Here is a 13,929-nt window from a genome sequence, read left to right as displayed (position 1 = left end):
GCAGCCCCGTGGTGGGTGTGGGTGTGCGATGTGGCCCCAGGTCCTCAACAGGCAGCATGTCCTGCAACTCTGCCCACGTCCCATGGGCAGAGGGCCCTGGCAGCTGCTGGGCTGCCCAACCGGCCCCCACACCCCAGCCCTCCTCCCCCAACACACTGGCCTCAGGCACAGACGCAGGAGACGGCAGCAGGACAGGATGCCCAGACTATATTTGTCCCAGATATAAATTACGGTCACCTTCAGGTGATAAGTTACACACGAGGGAGGGGGTGCAGAGCCCACGCAGCCCCTCCGGGCGCACAGACTCACGCACGCACAGAGGACACATTCACCTGAACCACATTTTACAAGACAGTTCAAATCAACCAACGGGGCCCGCAAAGCAAAAGCTGATGCCGCCCCCAGGACGCAGACCTGGGGGACGCACACCAGCTACTAGAGGCATGTGGCGAGGACAGACCACCACCCACGGCTGTTCCGATGCACGTGTCTGGGCAGTTTTGGCACGAGCTTGGCGGGTACAGGGCTGGGCAGGGCCATGTCCAAGGTTGAGGCCGAATGTCAGGGCAAGGCCACCACCCAGGGTGCGAGGGCCCAGTGGCAAGACAGCGCCAAAGGCAAAGAGACCAGACAATCGGGAGAGGGGCTTGTGGACCCTTCTCGGGGGCTTTGGGGGCTCCCAGGCAGCTGGGGTCGGGCTCTTCTGGGGGCCAGGTCGGGACTCTGGGCCGGCTGAACTCGGGGGCTCTGTGGTAGGGGCTCTGCGAGTGGCCCACCAGACAGCCACGTTTGCATCCTGTGTCGCCGAGTCTCCACGTGGATAAGCACAGAGACCATACGAGTCCCGTCTGCCCGGCAGCGGACACGGCACCCGTGGGCTGACTATCGGCAAATGGGAGGCCGAGTGCCGTGGTGATCACGTACCGCGTTGACCTTGCTGATTAAAGCCGCTCCGCTGCACGCTCTCCGCACTTCCTCTGGGCTCCCAGTCAGGCTCCTGCTACCTCCTGGGCACCACCTCGCCTCTGCGGGGCCCTCCTGTCCCAGCCCTGTCACTCCAGGGCCACCAGCCAGGTTCCGACTGGGCCGGCCAGACACCACCCAGGCCTGGAGAGGCATGTCCCCCAGGACAGCCCTCAGTGGAGAGGTGAGGCCAAAGAGCTAGTGGCCAGGGTGTCCCGTGTCTGTGCTGGGCAACCCCAGGGCCCAGAGAGCCAGTTGCCCTGTAGGAGCATCCGGGGGGACAGCCCAGGGGGCATGAGGTGAGGCACAGCACTGCCTGGCTGGAGGGGGCAGAGAGGGCAGAGGGACCTGGGGAGGAGTGTGTGCCCTCCAGGACAGTGGCCTGGGCCCCAGAGAGCCCCGTGCCCACCCATCACTGGTACGAAGGCCAGAGGGGAAGTGCCCACTACCCACCCAGCAGTTTCTGTGTGGCACAGGGACGGGACAAGAGGGAAACACCCAAGGTCAGGGCTGTGGGCGAGTATATCCACCAGCGAGCGCTGCTCCAGGACCCGCTTCTACTTGGAGTCCCCCTCAGGGGCAGGCGCCCCATCTGCTCGCATATCCTTGGGGGTCCCCGCCTTCCTGGGCTTCTGCTTGGCCTTCCTGAGCATGTGGACCTGTCCCGAGACAGGCAAGGTCTGAGGGCTGTGCAATACTGCAGGCCACCTGGTGCCGGGTCTGAGGACGGCCGCTGACATCTCAGCCCATCTTACAGAAGGGGAAAGAGCGGGGCATGCTGTGACCGCGGCTTGTGGGGAGGGGGCTCCCTAAGGGCTGGCCGGCCTCATCCAGCCTCATGACCTCCCCGAGTCAGGGAAGAACCAGCCGCAACAGGACCGCTGGGCACCAAGGCCATGCCGGCCACTCTGCACAGGCGAGGCCTGCCGGCAGCGAGCCCCCTGCCCACCCCACACCCGGCATACCTTCGGGCCTGCGGCTGAGATGATCATGTGCCCGGGAGCCTGGACCCAGGGCTCGCCATCCACCTGCACGGGTGTGGCCTTGAGGAGGGTGACACGGAAGTAGGACCCCTGGGCAATGCGGATGCCGGAGCGCAGCCCACCCTGGACCTGACCCTGGTGGGGGAGAGGGGGAGCCACGCTCAGCGGGCCCCAGCGCCACAGCCCAGCCCCCCGGTCCCCCGCCCCCGCGCTCACCATGTGCACAACGCCCGTCACCCCCACCACCTCCAGCAGCCCGTCATCCATGCGCGGCTTCTCGAATCTCGAGTCACTGTCGGAGCCCCACAGGTCGGCCCCTGAGCCCCAGCTGCACCAAGAGGGAGGGGCACACAGGTCAGGGTGAGGCCGGACGGGAGGCTGGAGGGGGGCCGGAGCCCCGGGAGCCCCACGTGCAGGCACCTGGGGATGTTGATGAAGATGAGCCCCTCGATGCTGGGCAGCTGCACCTCCTGCTGGTCCACCTGCAGCCGCAGGGCCCTGTGCAGGCCGCGGGAGTGGCTCATCTTCTGCAGCCCAGCCCGCACATACACGCCCTTGTTGTGAAACCTGGCGGGGGGACCTACAGTCACAGGGGCGAACCCCCAGGAAGTACGTGGTTGCCAGGGGCAGCCCCACACCCACCCCTGCCCCACGGCACCTGCTCGTGAACTTGCCAGGCTCTTCCTCTCGTGCCTGGTGGAAGTCCAGGCTTAGCTCCGCGTCGATGCCAATCCCACAGTAGTTACTCATGTGCACGATCTGAGACCAAGAGGCATTCTCCCTTGGCCCCAGTCGGCCCCCACCAGGTGCTCCCCGCCGCCCCCACGGTGGGCCCGGCCTCCTGTCACAGAGCTGCTCTGTCCAGTGACTGCCCCACACTCAGGTTCTGAGCCAGTCATCCTCAGGCCCGGCACCCATGTCCACGAGGGGACAGTGCTGGCGCCAACGCCAAGGCATGGCTGGGATGAGGACCAACACCTGGACAGACGTGGTAGAGAGACACACACCGGGTGCACCACCCCTGCCCGGGCACACCAGTACCTTGGGGGGCTCTGCGTCTGCCACGCTGTTCTCCCCACTGACGGCCTCATGAGCGTCCAGCAGGATGGTCCAGCGGTCCACGAGCACAGCATCTGCCTCGTCCACCGACACCAGCACAGAGAACGGGTCCTCTCCACTGTAGCCCGCCCCCCAGCGGAGGACCCGGCCAAGGTCATTCCCTGGACACCAGCAAGACACATGCTGACTCTCCACACCCACCCCTCGCCCCTCCAAGCCCGGGGCCCCATCCCCCAACGTGCCAGCTGACCCCACCTGTGCCCAGGGGCAGGATGGCCACGGCAGGCTCTGGGCAAGCCAGGCAGTGCCGCATCTCCTCCAGGGCAGCGAGCACCCAGCCCACGGTGCCGTCCCCGCCACACACCAGCACCCGGAAGCAGGGCACCTGGGAGAACACGTGGAACCTGGCGGCAGGGAGACAGGATGTGTCCCGGCACTGGCCACGGCCGCGAACAAGCAGGGACAGGAGGTCACCCCTGGGGCAGAAGGGGCTGCAGCTCATCCCCACCCAGGGTGCCCTCAAGGGTTCTGACCCACCAAACCCCAACCTGTTCCTGCTGGCCGGGGGGCGGGCACAGGCAGGTATCCCTTCTGGCTCACCCGGGCAGCGGCCCCCCGTTGGTCAGCTCAAAGACCTGGTGGGGGTTGAGCAGCTTCCGGAAACTGCAGAGCAGGTCACGGCCCTTGAGGCCTCCGCTTCTGGGGTTCACAAACACCAGCAGGGGGCAGCAGTCTGGGGGCAGCTTCAGGTGCTGACAGATGGGGCTGCGTTAGGGCGGGCTGGCCGGCCCCCCGGAGACAGAGCCGGCCCTCCCCCAGCACGCGGCCTGGCAGTGGCGGCCCCTGCCCCTCAGGCCACCTGCCTGAGCCAGTCTGGGGCCGGCCCCTCCAGAGGAAGGCCACACGGCCACCCCACCTCACCATTGCCTGCTTGGGCTGCATCCCACAGCAGAAGGGGCGCCCACAGACCCCTGGCCGGTGGGGCGGGAAGACACTGGCCAGCCTGGAGCTCTGAGCACATCGATCACCAGAGCTGCCACGCCACGTGTCCTCAGACCACGCCCACCACCAGACCCACGTGGCCCACGAGCCTAGGCTGGAAGCCCACGCAGGACCCCGCCTGCCCCTCTGAGAGCCAGCCCGCTGCCAGGCCCCTGCCCACCCACACGGCAGTCAGGAGGAGCAGCCTGGCTTGCAGGGCGGCCCCACACCTCCCCTGGGCCACGGGACAAAGCCTGCCCCCAAACACAACGGCAGAAACAGTGCCCGCGAGAGTGGGCAGGGGGCAGGGAGCAGGGTTCCCCACGTGGTGAGGACGGGGGCTGGGGTCCCCATGACGGGGGTTGCTGGGTGACAGGAGACAAACAGGCGCAGACACAGCGGGCAGCGGCCGCACACGGGCTCGGCCGTGGCTCAAGGCCGAGGACACACTGGGGTGACGTGTGAGCCACCGGGCCGAGCTGCCTGCGGTCACCACTTACCTGCTCAGCCCAGGGCAGGCAGCTGCCAGGAGAGAGAAAGTGCGTGTCGGCATCACCCACCCGTCTCTGCCCGTGGAGCCGGCGGAGGGGTACCCTGACCTGCAGTGGCCGCCTCCTTGTCTGGATGGTAGGACAGGGCAGCAGAAACCTGAAGACATGGCTCACCCAGTCACAGACCCTGAACTCATTCTGCTCTAATTCTGCTTGGCCTGAACTGGGGTCCGGTCATCTCGGGGGGTCCTTGGGGGCCAGCAGGCCCAAGGACCAGAAGCTACTACTAGGGCACACAGCGCAGGGTGGGGTCTGGAGCACTGCTGGGGCTTTGGGACAGCCTCCAGGGTCAGGGAGCATCACCTACTGGCCAGAGAAGGCCCAGGGTGCGAGCAGGGCTCCACAGGCCTCCAGGGCAGGAAAAGTGGGGCCAGGGCCCACGACTCTGCGAGGGCCGTGCACACAGCCACAAACACAGGCCAGCCCTGAAGAGGCGGCCACTGCAGGGCCAGTCAACCGGCGTGCAGGCCTCTCACCATCGGATCTCGGGCCCCTCCCTCGGTGTGAATCAGCCGTGCACAGACTCGGACTTTGCTCCAACTGACCAGGTATTAGACAAACTGGCCGTGGAAGCTATGGCCCCAGGCCCTGCCCCAGCGCCACTCACCAGCACGTCTGGGAGCACCAGGGCTGTCAGCGGCCGGCCGTGCACAGCCGTGTCCCTGATCAGCATGTATAGCCGCTCGGCCTCTGCAAAGCAGTCCACGTCCAGCACCACGGCACCTGCGGCAGGTGGGCCGTGAGCTCAGTTACGTGTCCTGCCCCGACCCTCACGGTGTCCGGGCTGCAGCCTCGCCTCCTCCCGCAGCTGGATGGCCCCAGTTCTGGCCACAGCCCACCTCAGGCCAGCCCGTCCCAAGGCGTCCCCGCAGTGCGTGACTCCCTCCCCCAGGGGGAGCCTCCAAGGATAGCCGGGCTCAGAGACAGGAGATGCTGGGTGGACAGAGCAAGGCCACCTGGAGGCAGGGTGGAGCAGACACACACCCACCCAGGACCCGCGAGGGGCATGGAGGACATTGGTAAGTGCTATGGACCCACAGAGGGGAGACGGGCCTCACGGTACTGTTCTCCCACTGGGGAGACCTACGTTTCCCGCCATAAAAGATGGAACCCATGAGCACAAGAAGTTGTGGAGAAAACATTCTCTGCACCTCAGTCATGTTTTAGCAAAAGCATCACAGCCGTGAACCAGGAAACGAAACACCAACGTTTCCCTGGCCCATGGGTCCTAAACAAGGTGAAGCAAGAGGGCAAAGCTGCTCCACCTACTCCAGGGAGTGACTTCAGACCCAACCTGACCACAACCCGTGGGAGGCTCACCTTGTGTGGAGTAGACGTGGCTCACGGACACCAGGCCAGCTGCGAAGATGGGGGGACGGGGCGGCAGGCTGCGGTCGGACGCCAGGGACCTGCCCCCCAGGCCCCCAACCCAGGGCCGCCACCCCAGGCAGCCCCACCTGGCCTCCCGGGCCAAGAATAAGTTCACACCACCCAACAGCGCAGCTCTCCCAGGAAGTGCCCCTCCACTCCAGGCACAGGGCACCCCCCCAGGGCCCAGAGCAGGGGGCTCAGAACCTCCTCAGAGGAGGTGATGGGGTCTGGGCCCCAGAGGTGAGGACAGAGACCCTCTGGGCCAGGAACCAGCTCGGCAAAGGCTCAGCCAGTGCCTGCGGGGAGCGGGGCAGCCGGAGGACGCAGCCTCGGCCCGGCAGCCCACGCACCTGCTCTCAGGACTCCCGCCCTGCCACCCACCTGGCCAAGCGCCCCGGACCAGCCCAGGCAGTCGCACCTTTGCTGGCCACAGCCTCTTCCAGCAGACTGCTATACTCCTGGGGGGACCGGCCAGGGGGCAGACCACCCACGAACAGAGAGACACGTGGGGCCACCACTCTGCTCTCAGCCACATAGAACCGCGTCTGGCTCATCTGCCGTAGGGACGTCTGCGGGGAGAGGGGGAACGCTGAGCAGAGCACTAGGGGATGGCCCTCCCCACCCCCCGTCCACAAAGGGGGCCAAAGGGAAGACGCCCCAGGCTGAACGCCACCAAGATGGGAAAGGAGAGGAGAGAAAGGACACACAGGGAACTTGCGAAGGGGAGGCACTGCTGGCCGGGACGCTTAGCTGCCCGCCAGCATGGCCTTGTGTCCTAAGGGAAGACAGACTCCCTCTCTACGAGGTAGGAGCCATGGCCAAAGGCCAGCCATTCCCCAGGGGCCAGTGTCCACACCCACTGACCTGCCGGATCTCACGAAGCCGATCAAGCAAAGGCTCCTCGTCCGCCAGCACCATGCGCTGGACTGCAGAGTTGAGAGACACCACTAGTAGCCCCAGGCCCTGCGGCCACCTCCAAAAGCACCTGCCCTGGGACCCCGGGCACCTAGGGGTAGGACTGGTCAGGGCTTTGACTACAGGCTGCCCACTCACCTTGCCTGCTGCCCATGAGTACCTCCACCAGCTGGAAGCTCTTCAGCCCCTCGGCCTGTTGGGGTGGAGTTCAGGGCATCAAGCCTGGACCAGCCCTAACGCACCCCCGACCCCGGCCTCCTGAAGACCCACATGGGGCCACCACGCCAGGCAGGGCGGGCCCAGCACACATACCTGGCGTCCGAGCAGCGGGAGGACCTCCAGCACCACAGTCCGGGCAGTGCTCTGCGGGGTCACACGCATGGACACGTAGGCCACACCCACCCTGCAGGGGACAAGCTCAGGAGCTGGAGTCGCACAGCCCCCACCCCTCCCTCCCTCCGCGGACCCTACCGGGGACCTGGGTCTCACTTGAGCCAGGCAGGGTAAATCTTCAGGACCTCCTGGGTGCGGGGCAGAGCGCGAATGATCCAGGCCTCGGGAATGCGAGTGATGCTGGGAACGTCTCGGGCCCCTGGGCCTCTACTGCCTTCCTCCTCGGTGGTCCCACCACTCCAGACCTTTCCTGAGGCCCCGGTGTCGCCAGTCAGAACGGGTGCAGGGAGCGCCTGCAGCTGGAAGCCCTGAGGGTCCTCCGTGATGTAGTAGGCCCGCAGCGCCACCTCCTTGGAGGGGGGTGGGGGTGGGCGTGAGCGGAGCCAGGCCACGCTGGGTCCCCGCAGCCCCCCAGGGACGGGCCTGCGAGGCAGCTGCGGGGTCCCTCTTACCAGCACCTCCTGACTCTTGGCCAGGCGGGGGACGGTGATGACACGAAAGTGGTTTCGCTGCACCGCGTCGTTGCCGTCAAAGATCTTCAGAGTCTGCTTGCCTGGGCCACAGGGAAGTGGGTGCAAATCCGTGGAACGAGGCAGGGGATGGGGGAACGGGGCATGGGGTGGGGGGCTGGGCACAGCTAAGGGGCACTTACTGGACTCTAGTGCCATCACCTCTCTACCTGGGCCGGCGGGGGCGCTTCCGTCCACGCTGTCTTCTCCCTCCCCTATGGGACGGTCACAGCTGGCCTCAGTCAAGGCCCGGCCCCCACCCCAGACGCCCGCTCCCCGCCGCCCTGCTCACCCGGCTCAGGGGCCGTGCTCTCGGAGATCCGAAAGCAGTGCATCTTGCTGAAGTTGCGGGACAGCAGGCGCACGCACGCCGGCGGCAGGACCATGGTGCGCAGGCGCCCGAAAGTGCACTCGGGGGCGAGAGCCGCGGAGCAGACCGAGTGGGCCTGGGGGAGAGGGCACGGGCTCGAGCCTGGGGTCCTGGTACAGGAGAGGGCCTGGGTCCAGGCCGGCCCTCAGTGATTCCCCGGGGGCCCACATTGAGTTCCCACGGGCCGGCGGCGCCACCCCCAACCAGAGAGAGCCCTGAGTCTCCCCTGCACGAACCCCCACCCCAAAAGCCGGAAAACACCCCAATCCAAACGAGATGTCCCCAGAACCCCCGCCCCCCATCCTGCTTTGCCACTGGACGATGCAGCCTGCCCCACCGTTCTTGGCCCCGACCTCCATCCCGCCCCGCCCCCAGGGCCCCCGCCCCCGCCTCACGCGTACCCGCGCCTCTCCCGCCCCGCCCCCAGGGCCTCCGCCCCGCCCCACCTGGACGCCGCACCACTCGCAGCGCACGCCGGCCAGCACGTCGGACGAGCCGCAAGTCTTTCGGCAGACCTCGCAGCGCGCGCCCGAGGGCAGATTTCCCTCGCGCCAGTGGTGGAGGTGCGTGTCCTGCAGAGAGGGCTGTCAGCAGGCTCGGCGGAGCCTCCCCCACCTCCCCGGCCCTCCGGCCTCCGGCCCCCGGCCCAGCGCACTCACGTGGTCCCGGTGCCCGTCCTGGTGGCACTGGCGGCAGTCGCTGCAGGCGAAGGGCACACAGTCGGGGTGAACGTGCAGCTCACACACTGGGGGGCGGGCAGGGTTAGGGGCCTCTCGCCGCTGCCCACCGACCCTGCCAGACCCCTTCTCGCTGGCCTCTGCTCCCGTCTGGGGCCGCCCCTCCCCTGACCGCACATTCTTTAAACTTTTGGGGTCCGACGTGCGAGACAGAAGCAGTCCCCCCTCCCTCGGCGGGATGGGGACCAGCTTCTCCGCTTCTCTACCCTCCGGGCCCACCTCAACACGCAGCCTGCGCCCCTCCGGTCCCCTGCATCCGCCTCCCCGCCTCCCCGTGCGGGCCCCGAACCCCACCCTAGAGCTACCGCCTGACCGCAGGGAGGGCTGGGCCACCCTGGGCAGCAGAGGCCAGGTCCCTGGTGAGGAGGGAGTTAGACCCCAGAAGAGCCAGGCAGGCTCCTGGCGGTACCTTCGCAGCGAACCCCGGGTGCCTCCAGGCCCTTTCGGCACACGGCACAGAACCTGCGCTTGTAGAGCCCCCGGGGGCCAAAGCAGTGGGCCACCGGGACCTGGAAGGAGCAGAGCTCGGCCTCAGCCTGGGCCCTAAGGCCTGGCAACCGGGTCCCCAAGCCCCACTTCCTCTCTGTTCCAGGGAGCTCCCATCACCAGCCCTGGCCACCTGCCTGACCGCTATACACCCCCCAGTCCTCCCGAGCACGATTAACAGGATGCTGTGTGTGCCTCTCACCCCTCGGTGCTCCCAAGGGGTCCTGCTGGGGACTGCCCTGCATGCTGACCTCCCCATTCCCTGCATGCACAACCAACTCAGGGCTGCCTGGGCCGTGATCTCAGACAGCCCCCGCTGCAGCTCAGGCCCGGGCTGGTCCTGCCCAGGCCTGATCCAGCTGCACAGGTGCTGACCACTCCCCCAGGCCTATTCCCCTCCGTGATACACTTCAGGCCACCCGGATAAATTACAGGTGGAGGAGGCCCACCAACAGGCAGGAGAGGCAGTGCTGGGTATCAGGGACCCTGGAGAAGACAGGGTCAGAACCATCGGGAAGTGAGGCCCAGCTGCTGCCCTGGGAGGGGCTCACAGGCAGGGATGCAGTCTGCAGCTCGGGGACCCAGACCAGCACAAGGGAACACTCCCACCCCAGCCCCCCAGTGCTTGGGCCACTGCCCACCCCATCCGACATGCTGGCCTGACTCACCACCACAAAAGCTGGCCTCCCTGACCCTCTGCACCCTCCCCCCGTAGGTGCAGTAGCCCATGCTCCATACGCACGCGGACCAGGCTGGATGCCACGCTCGTACACGGGGTCTTCACGTGCTTCAGGCACTTCTCGTGGGACATGAAGTTGCAGACTATGGGAATGAGAGCCCCGTGAGTTGGCCCCTGTCCTGCCCGGGAATCAAAAGACCCTAGGTCTTGGCACACAGGAGGGAGGCCGCAGCCAGGGGGACCGCCAAGGGCCGTGGTAGGGTGCCAGCATTCTGTGACGGGGCAGATGGCCTATGACAGTGGGCCCACCCTCCCAAAGCTTCCTAACCCTAGCCCTAGTCATAGGGGCAGGGAGAGGGCATGGAGACAACCTGATCCTCTGTCCCACCCCAGAGAGCCCAGAGCAGGGAGCAGGGCCCTGGTGGCTCTGACCGTCCTGGATGACGGTGTGTTCTGGTGTCCCGAGAGTCCCCCGTCCAGCGCCCTATACACGCACGCACACACAGGTCCAGTTCTTTCAAGTCTCTGCTGGGGGTGGGTGGGCAGGCGGGCACTTGGCCAGCTCCTGCACCTCTACCTACCCCCTACACCAGCTTCACCAGGGACACTCTTCCCTCACTCCCCACAACTGCATACACCCCTAATTACCCTTCCCACGCACGATGTGCCTGCCCAGACCACAGCCAGTCTGTGATAGACCAGGATCCCCCCAGCACCCCGAGGCAGGCAGGGTGGCTGGCCCAATGAGGGCTGCACCTGCCCCAGCCCAGGGAGTACAGCCCAGAGGCTCCAACAGTGGTGATCTATGCTCACAAGGCCCACAGGGGCAGCAAGGGGGCACCCTACCCATCCTGGGGAGGCATGGGGCCGGGTGAGGCACCCAGCCTGGCTCGGCTGCGGGCAGGCGGCACCCAGCTTCCTCCTCTGGCCCATGCAGATAGTCCCTGCTCCCCCCACATGCTGGGTGCTCCCTAGCAGGGGAAGGGGCTCTTCCTCCCATGCCCTTGTCAGGCCCCTCTGCTTGCTGAGGTCACCAGCTCATTCTCCAGAGTTGGGGAGAATGTCCGCACAGCTGCCCAGTGAAGGCCTCCACATCACCCCCATTTCCCTTCCATGAGCTTCTTCGCCCCTCAGACCTAGTGCCCACCTTCAGGAGGCCATACCCGCGAGGGGGACCTGCCACTTCCCCTGGCAGAAGGCATCCTGTGTGAGGCGCCCAGTCTCCTCTGCAGGCTCCAGCCTGAGTGCTCCCTCTGTCCCCAGAGCCAAAGGCCCGTCTCCCTGAGCAGGGTAGAGGCTCCCCGCCCCGTCCCCTGCGGAAATGAGCAGGATTAGAAGAGCCGACCCTGGAAGCACACGTGTCAGCTGCCCAGGAGCCAGAGGAGGGAGGGCCTCCTCACCCAGCCAGGCCGGCTTGGCAGCGGGGTGTGAGCCCTGTTGGGGCATGTCACACTCGGGGTGGCAGGCCTGGCCCAGCTCTCTGGGAGTCTGAGCCTGGGCAGCGCCAGCACTCAGGCCCTGTGGGTAGCAGTGTGCACCCAGGAAAGAATGGACCAGCACCAGCCCAGGGGAGCCAGTGGCCCAGGCCAGCCCTGCCTGGCCACACTGCTGCCCCTTGCACCTGCTCAGGGTTGGCTGCCCTCATCCCCAGTCACTGCACCTGCCCTGCGCAGCCGCGACGTTCTTTCCCCACTGGATCCCAAGCCAGGTGAGGGCGCCTAGGGAGCAGATCTTTCCACCGTCCTGGGGGAGGGGCCGAGGCCACTGGACGCCCCCAGACCCCCGCAGGAGCTGGTCCTCATCACCTCCACGGGGAGGTCTGGGCCTGGCACACTCCTGCCCCGAGGGGCAAGGGGCTCTATCCTGGGGAGGCCATTGCTGGAAGTGCAGAGGTCAGAGGTGAGGTGCCCGTTCTGGCCCAGGTACTGGGGTCTGCGATGGGGTCGCGGGCGCTCACCGTCACACAGGATGCCGGCCAGCCCCCAGATGAAATCGGAGCAGAGGTGGCAGAAGGTGGGCTTGGTGAGCGTCACCTTCCTGAAGCTGTGACCCGGCGCGGCGGGGCCCAGGGGCCTAGCGCCCGCCCGCTCCGGCCCCGACCCCGGCCCGGACCCCGGCCCCGACCCCGGCCCGGACCCCGGCCCCGACCGCGAGCTGCTTCCGGCGCCCAGCTCCGGGCTGGAGGTCGGGCTGCCCTGGCGCGGGGAGCCGCTGCCAAGCCAGGCGCGGGCCCCGGGTTCGGCCGCCGCCGCCATCCCCGGCCAGGGCGGCCCGAGCCCCAGTGGAGGACGACTGGGGGGTCAGCACTGCGGGCAAGAGGGGCAGCCGTCCCCAGCTGTGCCCCGCGGTCCGCGCCGTGCTTCCGACTGCGCCTGCCGTTACTGCGCAGGCGCGCATCCGCGGGGCGGGGCCTGGGGCGGGGTCACGGCCCTTGGGCGGGGCCGGGGTGGGGCCTGCGGGATGGGGGCGGGGCACGAGCGGGGCGGGCCTGCGGAGCAGTGGGTGGGCCGAGTCCGAGCTCGGCGGCCTGCCGGGCCGGTGGATGGGTCTGGTGGCCCGACGAGGTCTGGTGGCCCGACGAGACAGGCACACGACCTGCAGACACCGGCGCGGGGTGTTTGCACCTACGGTGCCCGGGCACGCGCCTGCGCAGACGGACGCCTCCCACGCGGCACCGGGATCCTGCTCACGGCTCGCGGTTGCTCAGGGCGACCCGGCAAACGTGCGGCACTGCCCCAGCTCCCCAGAGTGGCGTCTGGAGGCCAGGCCCTGCCCTAGGGGGCCCCCGTCTGGAGTCAGAGGGGCGGGGAAGGGTTTGGGGTCTCGGGGTGGGGGGTCCCAGGGTGAGGTCCGGGGAGGAGCCAGGCCCTCTGGGCCCCAGTCTGGGCGTCCATGGTGGAGGAGGAAGGCTATGGAGATGGCTCTGGGGCTGGGACGGCCTGTCTGCCCTGTGTGCTCCCACCAGCCGTGCATGGGCGGCTCAGTCTGCGGCATCTTCGGACGCGTGGACCCTGCCCCGCCGCGAGCAACCCCAGGCGCCCGGCCCCTGTCCTCATCACAGACGGGGGGGTTCCTTTCAGGAGGAGCTCCCTCTCATCATCTCTCACTTGGGAAGCCCGAGGGGCTGGCATCCTTCCCTCTGGACCCCGACCTCGTGGGCGACCTAAAGCGACCCCACCCCGGGCCTTCCGGACCCTTCCCCGCTGTGAAAGACCCGCCCCCACCGCACTCCCAGGGAAGGCAGTGAATCCAGCCCTTGCCCTGCCCCCCAGCGTTGTCTCGAGGACGTGTGGGGGTCGCGTCCACGTGGGTCACCCTGCCCCATCGCCTGACAGTGCTCCGGGGTCCCCGCCCCTGTGGGCCTGACCGCGGATTGTAATGAGCGTAGCCGAGCCGGGCGTCGTGGGCCAAGGCGCTTCCCGGGGAACTTCCTGATCCCTACTGCGTCGTTGTGGGCTGCCCTCCCTCGAGACAGGCCCCGGCACGGCAGGGTGAGCAGGGGCTGCAGGGCCCCAGAGGAGGAGGAGAACGGGGCAGGGGACACAACCAGGGGAGGATAATGTCCGGGGAGGGCGAAGTAGGGAGGAAATGCCTGAAGTGTGTTAGGCCTGCGGAGGCTGGAGAGAGGGAGGGCAGGGCCAGGGAGGGGCCCAAAGACCGGAGCCAACCCCTGAGGGTGGGGGGGACTCGGCTCCCAATCCTGTTGGAGCACCGGCTGTGCACCGAGGCGCTGGGCTGGCACCCCTGCCCACCCTGGGGCTGAGTTCTGGGGCAGACAGACAAGAGCAAACTGAAAAATAAGGCGGGAAACGCCACTTGGTATCTCAGTGCCTGGCCGTGGACGGAAGGAGCCAGGACTGAGCTACCAGGAAGACAAATATACAAACAGGGGAAATGGGGTGCAAAGCCCTGGGGCAGTGATGTTGAAAAGG

The 13,929-nt window shown here is 67.4% G+C and overlaps 1 protein-coding gene across 7 annotated transcripts; it reads right to left on the bottom strand.

The window, feature by feature from the left end:
• Nucleotides 1-192: 192 nt before the first annotated feature.
• On the bottom strand, nucleotides 193-13,566 carry DGKQ (diacylglycerol kinase theta). 7 transcript variants are annotated; one of them, XM_081246345.1, is made up of 24 exons: nucleotides 11,955-13,566; nucleotides 10,061-10,140; nucleotides 9,242-9,341; nucleotides 8,755-8,840; nucleotides 8,542-8,667; nucleotides 8,018-8,171; nucleotides 7,869-7,940; nucleotides 7,669-7,769; nucleotides 7,313-7,566; nucleotides 7,136-7,226; nucleotides 6,962-7,016; nucleotides 6,773-6,834; nucleotides 6,327-6,477; nucleotides 5,858-5,896; nucleotides 5,145-5,260; nucleotides 4,487-4,606; nucleotides 3,606-3,757; nucleotides 3,261-3,409; nucleotides 2,988-3,166; nucleotides 2,605-2,705; nucleotides 2,367-2,513; nucleotides 2,163-2,274; nucleotides 1,929-2,081; nucleotides 193-1,622 (listed from the first exon to the last, which is right to left on the bottom strand). In XM_081246345.1, exons 1-24 carry the CDS (start codon nucleotides 12,250-12,252, stop codon nucleotides 1,521-1,523), a joined length of 3,000 nt encoding a protein of 999 aa, XP_081102471.1. In that variant the 5' UTR covers nucleotides 12,253-13,566; the 3' UTR covers nucleotides 193-1,520. The 7 variants fall into 7 exon arrangements, with proteins under 7 accessions (XP_081102471.1, XP_081102476.1, XP_081102472.1 ...); XM_081246350.1 differs by having other exon boundaries at nucleotides 13,365-13,566; XM_081246346.1 differs by lacking the exon at nucleotides 11,955-13,566 and adding an exon at nucleotides 11,161-11,946.
• Nucleotides 13,567-13,929: the final 363 nt, after the last annotated feature.

The sequence above is a fragment of the Mesoplodon bidens genome, assembly GCF_964165515.1.
Source record: "Mesoplodon bidens genome assembly, chromosome: 1".
In the NCBI taxonomy this organism is placed as follows: Eukaryota; Metazoa; Chordata; class Mammalia; order Artiodactyla; family Ziphiidae; genus Mesoplodon; species Mesoplodon bidens.
This window is presented reverse-complemented; position numbering and strand designations above follow the sequence as displayed.

Bases quoted from the DNA above. Each gene is read 5' to 3' on its own strand.
- DGKQ (XM_081246345.1), bottom strand. From the start codon at position 12,252: ATGGCGGCGGCGGCCGAACCCGGGGCCCGCGCCTGGCTTGGCAGCGGC. The intron at 7,770-7,868 runs GTAAGTGCCCCT...CCTGTGGCCCAG, and splicing joins GGTGATGGCACTAGAGTCCA to GCAAGCAGACTCTGAAGATC. The intron at 7,567-7,668 runs GTAAGAGGGACC...CCCCCCTCCAAG, and splicing joins CCAAGAGTCAGGAGGTGCTG to GAGGTGGCGCTGCGGGCCTA.